The sequence below is a fragment of the Thermobia domestica genome, chromosome 6 (assembly GCF_964235325.1).
Source record: "Thermobia domestica chromosome 6, izTheDome1.hap1.1, whole genome shotgun sequence".
NCBI classification, from domain to species: domain Eukaryota; kingdom Metazoa; phylum Arthropoda; class Insecta; order Zygentoma; family Lepismatidae; genus Thermobia; species Thermobia domestica.
The window spans coordinates 73,969,484-73,981,509 of record NC_137459.1 but is presented as its reverse complement, the minus strand read 5'-3'; the positions used below and the strand labels follow the sequence as shown (position 1 = coordinate 73,981,509).

General features: G+C 35.0%; 1 protein-coding gene across 1 annotated transcript; it reads right to left on the bottom strand.

Moving 5' to 3' along the window:
• Positions 1–3,417: 3,417 nt before the first annotated feature.
• On the bottom strand, positions 3,418–3,861 carry LOC145687203 (uncharacterized). The gene has a single exon (XM_081760672.1). The coding sequence runs from the start codon at positions 3,859–3,861 to the stop codon at positions 3,418–3,420; it is 444 nt and encodes a 147-aa protein (XP_081616798.1).
• Between the last annotated feature and the right edge of the window lie 8,165 nt (positions 3,862–12,026).

Here is a 12,026-nt window from a genome sequence, read left to right as displayed (position 1 = left end):
TAAGAAGCGCCAAAGTGGATGCTATATTTAGTTCGGTCATCAAAAATATAGAATTCCAGCTATTTTAATATTAAGCGTAAGTCATTTTGTTCCTCCGTAGTTTATATCTATTATTTTAAGTAAGGTGGAAAAATAGTAAACATTATAGACATCTTTGTAATAACAGCAATTTCATATTCAGCAGAAAGTTAAGTGATAGGTGTGCATATGGAAAATATAAGATAAATGAAAGAAAATTCAGTACGATGCTTGTAACTGATGCATTCAGTTATGAGTATAAACATTCGTTCACACTGATATTTTCACAGTTAGTTGAAACCAAAATTATACTGCTCACTGAACAAGAACAAATAAAAGTTATGAGTTACCACACTGAAGTTTCCTGAAATGTGTTATACCATTACTACTGAATCATTTGGTCCCGGGTTCGATTCCCGGTGGGAGCAGTAGGTTAAAAAAATATAAAAGTTTTTACAGGCCAGCCAACCTGAATGAGGTTTTCCTGTTATTTCCTCAATCAACCAGGCAAATGCCGGGATGTTACCTAGCATACAGATCGCAGGCCGCTTCCTTCCCTTTCCCCGGATAGTGTGCTCGCCGAGGGATGTCATCCCTCATACGTGACGGGAATAGATGCCAAGTCTAAACTCTAAATCCCTACAGAATTATTTATTTATGAAATAGAAATAAATCACTTGTATCGTAAGAAGATCTTAACCCCTTCTACTACGATTTATTTTCTGAATTCTGATAATTGTAGTATAAGTTATAAAAGTGTATTATAGATGGTTTATCATTAAATAACTTTCGAAACATCAATATAGTAACCCTACGTGATGCTACAATATTTTAAATTTTATGACAAGTGTAGCTCGTCATTGTGAGATTTGGCACCAGGAGGCTATGACGAGCTAGACTTGTCATTTCAGTGCAAGGGGTTAAATAGATAAAATAAAGAAATAAAAAGAGTAAACTGATGCCCCTTTCTTTAGTCTTGCAACATATAACAATGCTGTTAAAGATATGTTTTTTCTATGAAAACTAAACAAAATAAAAGGCTTAAGTACAATTTCAGATAATAATAATAATAATAATAATAATAATAATAATAATAATAATAATAATAATAATAATAATAATAATAATAATAATAATAGCTACCATCCAGTAAAATACTCTTATTTTGAGGATAGGAAATGTTACAAACTGAACAATTTTATGAAAACTTTAAATTTCAAATTTAGTCCAGATACGTCGGGACGAATAGAATGGACATATATTTAAAATACATAAGTTTTTCAATATGTATGAGCCATAAGAGATGCAAATCCATTGACACCTTCAATTTCATCTTTCTCACAAATAGAGCTAGAAACATCCTGTTCTCGCTGATCGATTTCAAATTTTGCGTAGATTGTCCGGTTCTCATTTATATTTTCAAAAGCCGTGTTGTTATTGTTCTATTCAACATTATAGGGACCTTTTTGAGCCCATAAGATTAGCATTGTTGCAGGTCGAAACTACGGTGTTAGGCAACCATTAGATAAGTTGCGTATGACGGGTTGACGGACATTGCAGGCGCTGTGATTAAATCTGAATTACAAAACCTATTGCATTCTGGCAAATTCAAAGGCTTCAAGAGACGCAATGAGGCGTACTCGGACGGATATGGATTTATTAGAAAAAAAAAAAAGTATTTCCATTTGATATCGTGTTACGTCTACAAATTTGCTACAAAATCACTCCAATCTATATACATAGTAGTTCAATTCCTTTGAGAGTCTCCTATCCTTTACTTGTGTGAGTATGAATACATGCACAATGGGAAGGAGATTCATATTCATGGTCACAACAGAACGAGTACACAGCGCAGGTTCAGCTAGTCTATCCATTAAAATGCTACGATAGCAATAAAACGTTTTTTGTTGTTAAAGAGGAAGATACGTCATAATTTGTCTTATAGAATTTGAGTCTATGGGTAATAGATTTTATCCTCCTGCCTCTCAGAGGGTTACACCCTCTCTTTGGCATGCAATTCTTATATACAAAATAGGCGCAGAAAAAGGTAGGGGATGGGGTAAAGGATACTCTTCATTATCAGCTGAAGTGGAACATCTATTAAGAGGGTTGTGAACTCATCATTTAATTTCAGATAATCATTTTACATTTATTTATATTTATGTTAACAAACATAATATATAGAACTAGAATAACTGTAACAATGCATAATGATAAAGTGAAAAAAACAACATACATATGATATAGTACAAGAGAATCAAAGATATGGAATAGGTGCACGTGCAACATGTGGCCGAAGAAATTGTAAAGATAAGAAATGAGATGAAATGCTAGAACGTCACAAACATAAATGTGTTAATCATACAGATGCGGGGTTATATCTTCTGTCCCGGGGCGACTCGGGACTGATGAACACAGGGGGAAGCCCTTGTTAATGTTGAGGATCTTTGTGCAATAATGGAAAAAGATGTGGAATGTGATCGGCAATGAAATAAACGTCGTAGATTTCTCGTTCGCCCGGTGTCAGGTGTGTGTTGTTGATATAGAGAGAAATAGATACAGTGGGTCAAAAAAGTTTCCGTACAGATGTTTTCCGGTTATGTATTGTAATATATCTTACAAAGTACAGAAAGAGAATGACAATTTCTTTGAGTTTTCTATAAGGAACTCCATAAGAAGCATATACATAAGAAAATAAAATATTTGGAACCTTTAATTCAGAAGAAAATCAAATACAAACGACATACCGACCATATTATAAATCAAAAAAGTTTCCGTACACATAAAGAAATAAACATAAATAAGGGCACCACTTTGCGTTTCGACCGCAGTTAGTGATCAGTTTGGCCTCCTTTGGCTTTAAGTACTTCTGGTATCCGTTTTTGCATTGCAGTGACCAATTTAGATGTAGTTACAGGGAAGATGTTACTCCATTCTTCACGTAATGCATTTTTCAACTAGTCCTTGTTTGTAATATTGTGTTTCCTAATGCACATCCCTAATTCATCCCTCAGCTGCTCAATAGAATTACAGTCAGGTTATTATGGATGAGTATGAAGTTGTTTCGGCACATTATACAACAACCACTCTTTCACTTTTCATGCAGTATGTTTAGGGTCGTTATCTTGCTGGAATGTAAAAGAGGCTTCCGTGTTCAGTTTCTTTGCACTGTTGTGGAGATTCTGTTTCAGAATGTTTAAGTAAACATGTTGGTCCATTGTACCTTCGATAATATCCAAATTTCCTACTCCAACTGCACTCATACACTTCCAGAAGAGCACATTACCACCTCCATTCTTCATAGTAGGACACAGATACTTCGGTTCCATGTGCGTATTTGGTTTCATCCGCACAATAATTCTTACGTCGGATCGATCAATGTTAAATTTGCTCTCCTCACTAAATAAAACAGTTCCAGAAACTAATTGGCTTGTCCACATGAGCTTTTGGGAACTCTACACATTTCTTGGCGTTTGCTTTATTAACATATGGTTTCTTTCTGGCTATGCGACAGTTGTAGCCTGCTTTTCTGATGACAGTGCGAACTGTTTTAGGAACCATTTGAACACCATAGTCAGTTTCAAGCATACTAGCTAGTTTTGGAGCAATTGTCTTGGGTTCATTTCGGATAGCTCTTAAAATAACACGTTCATCATTATCCTTTAGCTTTGTTGGACGGCCACTGCGCGGTCGATCCTTGCAACTATTTGTTGCAATATACCTATTTAGAATGAATTGTACTGTAGAATGTGATTTCTTTACTGTATCTGGTATGTTTCTAAGAAATTTACCTTCTTGTCTTAATTTTACTATTAGTTCACGTATTGGAATTAGCACTTCCATTTTGACGAGTCGTTTTACTGCCTCTGTAGGTCTCCCTTGCACAATTTTAACTGTGGTAGTACCTTATCATTAGTAGAGCACGCTACTGTCATCTGTAACCACTGCAGATGCTGTTTAGTGTGCATTTTGCTTCCTTCTTTTGCATATTTGTGCCGTGTACGGAAACTTTTTTGACCTTAATTTTTAGCAACTTAACTTAAATCCTTAGTTATACTATCGGTATATTCAATACAATCACTATAATGTGTACACATTATAAGTAGACAAGAACAAATTCAGCTAATGTAATTGCGATTTATTATTTATTTATTTTAAGATAATATAACATTTTGAAATTACTAATCCCTGATGTACGGAAACTTATTTGACCCACTGTATATTTAATGGTGAAAGTTTGTACCGAAAGGTGGAGTCGATGAGAGCATCGGAGTGAAGGATGTCTAAAAAGAGCGGATGGCCTGTGTGTATGCGAGAGTTGACATACCTAATACGGAGTTCTGCAAGATGTTCCTTAATTTTCGGTAAGGAGATGTACTCATAGGTGAGCCATGTAGGATATAGTAGCTTAAGGCGATAGGCTAAACGAATAACGCGTCTCTTCAGTATGCAGAGCTTTTTGTAATAAGAAGCAGAAGCATTGCACTAGGCAGTATGTCCATAAGTGAGGACGGGGCGGAGGACGGTACGTACACTGGAAGCGTTGAAATAAAACAAAGAAGAAGAATAAACTAAAGCATCATATCATATGCGCTATACATTCCAACAACACGTTGTTGTATATTGGGGTTGTATATGTCTCAGGCATTTGTTTCATGGCCAAATAATAATGAAAAAGGAAGGATAACCATTTCTCGAGTCTAAGATAAATCTTTATTTTTTGATTGTTTTGCCGAATGAACACCATATATAATTGACATTATAATTAATTGTATATGTAATGCATTTTCTTATTACATGTGGGGGGGGCGGTGGGTCAGTGGTAGAGCGTTCACCTCTGGTGCTTGGGGTCCCGGATTCGATCCCAGCTCCCGCCAAGTGAACTTTGTGTTGGACAAACACCGTGCTCGTGGGTTTTCTCGGGGTTCTCCCGTTTCCTCCCACTTTCTTCATTCCACCATTTCACTCATCTCTCATCATCACCGTCTCCTTTAGCCTAAGCGGCATAATCGTGGGACGTAAAACTTAGATTTCATTTTTTTTCTTTTTTTGCTTATTACATACTGCATGCAAGAAGAAAGAAAACACTAGTCATACATGAATTAGAAACTCCAACCGGAAGTAGGTTCAAATCTTGGAAGCTGTGCGAGATATTGAGAAAAAAATAATCGAAAAAATCCCCCCTTTATGATACCTCATGCCGATTATTATTATTATTATTATTATTATTATTATTATTATTATTATTATTATTATTATTATTATTATTATTATTATTATTATTATTATTATTATTATTATTATCAAGACGTCTTTCACGTGTGTCTGTAAAGGGACATGTACATATGTTGTGAGGAATGAGAAGGAATTTTATGCTCATATGCGAATGATGCGCTATGTACAGAGCAAAGGTACTACTATGAGCAAAATAAATGACGCGTCTCTTTATTTTGAAGTTTTTTGAAAATATCTCCGTTTTCTTTATATGTTCGAAATTTCGGAAGGTTTCCCCAGCAGGACAGGTTAATAACAAACCCGTTTTTAATATTTGTGTTAGATATTAGCTTAAAATAAAGAAATTAGAAGCAAAAAACATTAAATCGACAGAAATCTCGAGAATTACCAACTCTGCTAAAGTGGGAAATTTTCAAGAACGCGAGGGAATTCTGCAGTTCAACACGAAGCAGCGACATCTATGTCATTGAGAGAAGCGTGGATTAGATCTACAAACGAATATTTTAACGAAATATTTCTAGTATGTCTTATTATATGCATTATCAGCGAACTCCAAATATATGAATCTATGCTAAGTATTAACGTATAGATAGTGCAAATAGTGGAAATTACCTATGGAAAAAGACGAATTGTTAGCCCAATCGTAATGAAAAATCGTCTTTACTGTAGAACAGGTTCAGCTTACGTAAGAAAGCAAATAGCTCAGTTAGATAAAGCAACGAGTTTGTATACCGAAGGTAGACGGTTCGAATCCCGTGGAAGTACTGTTGTCATTTTTATCACTAAGGTTATTTTATTTATTTTTTATTTGGGAAAGAATCAAAATGTAACATATGTGTAAAACTCATGACGATACAAAAAAAAAAAGTTTGGATATTTTGATAACAGATTTCCCTATTAAATGTTTAATTTTCCCTATAAATATTTGTCTTAAATTGAAATTGTTTTGAATTTACTACATAAGCAAAGTTGCCCGAAGGAGGAGAGCTCAAGTAATAGATATTCTACGTAAAAGCAACCTATTGTAGAATGATGATGCTTCTTACCTTCAGCACATAGTCTTAACGTTAGAGAGTCAGAGAGAGAAAAATCCTGTTTTTCCTCCCCTATGACCACTCATCTTAAAGCTCTATCTATAATGATTCGTGTCACATAATTTCGGCTCTCCAAAGACATTCATATTTATTATTATTATTATTATTATTATTATTATTATTATTATTATTATTATTAATATTATTATTATTATTATTATTATTATTATTATTCCTGAATATGAGCCAGAGCCCACTCTGAAAAATTGCATCTGGCGTTCTGAGTGAAAGTTCTATGGGACTATTAGAAAAATATATTCCCGTTTCCACGCTGATGGTAGAATTTCTTAAACAGTTATTGAATTACGTTCGAAAGCTAGGCGTAAATAGCGCCCCCGCAACAATGTGGCGTGGGGACCGCACAAGCTGCAAGGCCAAAAAATATACAGAAAGTACGCCGGGGCGGAGCAGGCCAAATTTTCACACGGGCAAAGTGACTTTTTGGCGCCCTTCCCCTAGTAGTAGCCTATATTTTACATTTTATCATAGTGTTTTTAATAGTTTAAACCAGGAGCGTTATTTCAGATTTTGCTTTGGGGGGGGGGGGGTGCAAGACCTCTTGATATAAGTAAAATTTCGCGTTTTTCACTGATTTACTACTATTCTAATGATAAAATCTATATACATCTCAAACTCAGGGGGGGCAAATGCCCCTCCCTGCCCTCCCTAAATGACGCCCCTGTTTTAAACCCATTTTCAAAAAGAAATCCATTACCTAGGAAAACTTCACAAAGAATATGGCCCGCTATAAACAATACCAACTCCACCCCCTCTGGTCTAGTGGCTAGCACGCCTGCCCTCTGTGGTACCGGGTCCAATTCCCGGTGGATTACTGTTGAACGATAAAAGTGGTTCGGATTCCACTATAATTAGTATCCACATCTCCCTTGCCCATTAAGGCATAACCGTGGAACGCTAAACTCAAGCAAACAAACAAACAATACTTAATTCCCGGCACTCTTTATTCTACATGCCATCTCTCAATTTTTCGATACAGCCCCCTTAGTACTATGAAACTCTCTTCTTCCATAGTGAAATGTAAAAAGATCATATAATTGCCACTACTTTACAAGAATATAAACCAAAAACGTCAGTAGAAAGCACATTGTAAAATTTACTTTTTGAGGCTCGTTTTGGTGCCCCTCTTTCTCTGGCACCCCGGGCAGTCGCCCGGCCCTTAGTCCGCCCTTGAAAGTACGGACGCATAACTAAGGACTGCGGAGGAGAGGTTAACCTTCATGTTATGCCACTGGTTTGACGTGTTTGAAATGTTCAGTAAGTGATCGGTTAGTGAAATAATTTCGACGGTTACTGATGTTTAAAGTTTAGGTAAGACAAAGCTACCTAATCAAATACATTTGATATCGCGATGTCACAATTTGATTTTTCCTCACATAAAAAAGATAAAAACAATAGTAATAAAAACCCTTACTCGTACTGGGCTCCTAACTAACTAACAACCTAATTCTTACAGACTAGTTGCTCTGACCAACTGAGTTTCGATTTCTTACGCGAAAGAAGTCTGTTATATTAAGAGGCATGCATTTCATTATCAAAACTGTTCGAAGTAATACGAACATGGCTTAAGAACAGAGACGGAACTGAATTACCACTCGATTGACCTTGAGGGCAAATCACCAAAGCGTAGCTATAAACGTAAGTTCCAGCATGCATTTCTCTGGAGTTGTGTTCAGTATTCCTATCTGCCAGTCATGCTTGTTCGTAGGAGTAATATGTTACAAACCTAACCTTTCGATAGAGCACAATGACAGAGAATCAGAGGAAAGAAACTCTTGCCATTGTGAACGTGGGATACCACACTGTGCAATAAAACTGACGCGTCTTTTTGAAGTGATATTTCATCGAAAATAACTCGTTTTCCTTTATATAGTCTATCCGAAGTTTTTGAGGGTTTCAAAATGAGGAAATGTTACTGACAAACAAGAACGCATTTAGGGGTGGGTCTAGGGGGTCCGGACCCCCTCTGAAACCCCAACTTTTCTGTAAATTTAGCCTAATTTTGGGGATTATCTTTTAAAATTTTATTATAATTTATCCTAATATTGAAGTCGGACCCCTCCCGAAATAAATTACTGCATACGTGTCTCTGACAATTTTCAATATATTCGTTAAATAATAAAGTAAAATAACTAAATTAGGAGCAAAAAGCTTTAACACGGGCTAACTTTTGTCTACTGCCAATATTGCTAGAAGGGATATTAATAGCAAAAACTGCTAGTCAATGCTAAACCTTGGAACGTCATCCCGAACAAGTCTATTATTGAGAACTACATATGAAACATGTTATTAAAACTTATCCAGCTTTTATCTGGCATGAAATTATTATATACACCAAAATTCACTCTCCTAAAATGTGTATCTAAACAATGTACGAAGCAATGAAAATTTTTTATCGAAATATTTGGGCAGGAAACTCTAACAGCCAGCCATTTTATTTAAATCGTAATAAACCCTGTAACCGTACGTTAACGTGAGGACAAAGCTTGGTCCATTGGTAAATTGTTTGAAGAATAAAAACTCAATGTTCGTAGGTTCGAATCTATCCAGTCACCACAGCATTTTATTCTTATGTGTAACGATGAAATAAGAAAAAAATGTATAACCGTTAAGTCAAAACTTCAACCAAGTCTGAAGAGAACAATACTAAAATAGTAACACAATGACGCCAACCAAAAATTATTTCATGTAGCGTTTGGACGAAATTACAGCTGTTAACAATTGCAGAAATAAAAACAGACTGATAGCTGTAATGCAATCTAGACTTCTGAATGCATTTACTTCCTGAAAACTTCCGTCTCGTCATTGGTATGCCGTTAATCATTGTAAAACCTTTCAATTGGAAGTGAAATGACACAAACTGAAACAGTTTTAAATCAATAAATAATGTCTATGTGTAAAAGTAGGTGTCTTTTATCTGTAGTTCTGAGTTCCTTTTACTTTGAAGTGACAAATGAGAAAAGAAAGTATGGTGTTCGAAAAAAAAATCAAATTTGAGATTTCAACGAATTTACACGTATTATAGCCCCTAACACCGAAAAAGTTATTTTTCGATACATGTCTATCTGTTCGTCCGTCCGTTCGCTACACTTTTCTGTGCACTCGCCTAGAGGCCATACCGTTCAACTTATCTGCACCAAATTTTAGTTTAAGATTTTCATAGTATTTCCTATAGTTTTTTTTATTTCCCTCCTACTCCCAAAACAAGGGTAGTTTCCTGTACGATGAAAATAGAAAAAAGATATTTTCTCATAACTGGCTCTAACGATCTTGTTTTCTTTCTTTTTTTATAAATCAATATTTAATTAGCAACCCTATTTTGTGGTATAAGGCATTTATCTGAGAAAAATCTACAAGGGGTAGTTTATACTAAGGGGGTGAGTTTTTTCTCAGTGATTTTCTCAAAATGGACTCAAATGTTTTCGTTCATATTTCATAAATAAAGATTTCATTAATAACTTATCAATATGGCAGAACTCGTTTGTCCTAAAAAAAAATGCGAGGGGTAGTTTATTCTTGGTGGAGTGTTGTCTGGGCGATTTTCTCAAAAACGACTCAAAAGAGTTTATTCATATTTCAAAAATAAATATTTCGTTAATAACCGAACAATATGGCAAAACTCATTTGTCCTGAAAAAATATGCGAGGGGTAGTTTACTCTTGAGGGTGTTTTTCCTCCACGGTTTTCTCAAAAATGAGTCAAGCAATTTTGTTCGTACTCAGAAATAAATATTTCATTAAAAACCTAGTAATATGGAATAACTCGCTTACCCTGAAAGAATCCTCAAGAGATAGTTTATTCGGGGAGTTATTTTTCCCTCACGATTTTCTCAAAAATTACTCGGACAATTTTATTTATAATTCATAAATAAGTATTTCATTAATAACCCTATATTTTAGTATAAGTCATTTCTATGAAAAACAATTACAACGGATAGTTTATTTTTGGGGTCAAGGTTATTTCCCCGACAATTTTCTCGAACGACAGGCGAGTTTGTTCAAATTTCGCAAATAAATATTTCATTAATAACCAAAAGTATATCTTAACTCATTGTTCGAAACAATTCACAAGAGGTAGGTTACTCTTGACGTGTTCTTTTTGAACGACTTTCCCAAAGTGACTCATTTGATTTTTTTCATATTTCATAAACAATGATTGCATTAATTGGTCTATTATATGTCTAATGAAAATGTGCTCAAAGTGTGAGTTAGTTTTGTAGTGTGGATTTTCTTCAATCGAAGTTTTTTATTCGATAATCTGACATTCGATGTATTTGAATAATACGATAACTTTATTCGTATTATCCAAATACACACTTCAGTAACAACTGCGGCCTAACACAGTTAAGAAATTGAATTAAAAAAGTTTAGTGCGGTGGCCCTGTAATTGAATATTTTTTGAGAAACTCCCTAGCTTTTTGTGGTAAACTTAGGCTTTTCTTTTTCGAGCGACAAAAGAGAGAAGAAAATATAGTGATTGTGAAAATAATATCAAATTCAGATTTCAACGGATTTACATGTTTCATGGCGTCTACATACCGAAAATGTGACTTTTCGACACCCGTCCTTCCGGTCCGTCCGTTCGGCACACTTTTATATGCACTCGCCTAGAGGCCATACCGTTCAACTTATCTACACCAAATTTTAAACTTAGGGTTTACTTAGTATTCTTACAGGAGCTTTTCCATTTTTTCCTACCACCTAAAATAAGTGTGGTTTACAAACAGCCGAAAATCGAAAAACGCTATTTTCTCAAAAATGGTTTTAACAATTTTGTTTATTTTTCATTAATCAATATTTAATTAACAACCCTATATTGCAGTATCAGATATTTCTCTTAGAAAAATTTACAAGGGGCAGTTTATTCTTGGAGGTGACTTTTTCTCGACGATTTTCTCAGAAAAGACCCTGGCGAATTTTGTACACACTTCATAAATAAATATTTGACCTTACAACATGGTATAAGTCAATTGACCTGAAAAATATATGAGTAGTAGTTTATTCTTGGACTTGAATTTATTCTCAGTGAGTTTCTCAAACACGACCAGTTGGCAACCCTGTATCTCGACAACGAAGCTGAATTCGAAAACTGCAAGAGGACCATTTGTCTCCTTTTGATGTCACGAATCACCTCCCGAAGTTTGTGGACATCTTTCAGGTTCACCCTTAATGAAGCTTCTTTTCGAAAAGTTAACTATTAACTTTAGGCATTGTTTATCTTTTTTTAAATCACAAATGTCGTTATTAATTTTAAGGCAGAGAACTACTTCTGAGAGAATAGATCTTGAAAGATAATATTAAAACTTAGACTTTTGTTTTCGAGACATTCCAGACAAGACGAGACATTTTACAAGCTATCTCGTGTCCAAAACATTTGCCTCGTATTATCTTGGATGTCACAAAGCGCGTCTTGTCTCTTTCTCGAGACATGTCTTATCTCGTGCGCATTCGTTAACACTTGGAAAGGATTATCTTTCTACTCAAAGCATTATTTTTATAATGGTTGCATATTTATGATAATTGCTGTCCACATAAATTACAGTCCTTTCAGTTGAATTAATTTTTATTATTATTATTATTGAAATTGCAATATCTAGTTTAACGTTGGTCGATTGTGCACCTACGCTAAGGGAGAATGATGATGAATGAAATGGTGAAATGA

Coding starts and splice junctions, on each gene's coding strand:
- LOC145687203 (XM_081760672.1), bottom strand. CDS start 3,861: ATGGAAGTGCTAATTCCAATACGTGAACTAATAGTAAAATTAAGACAA.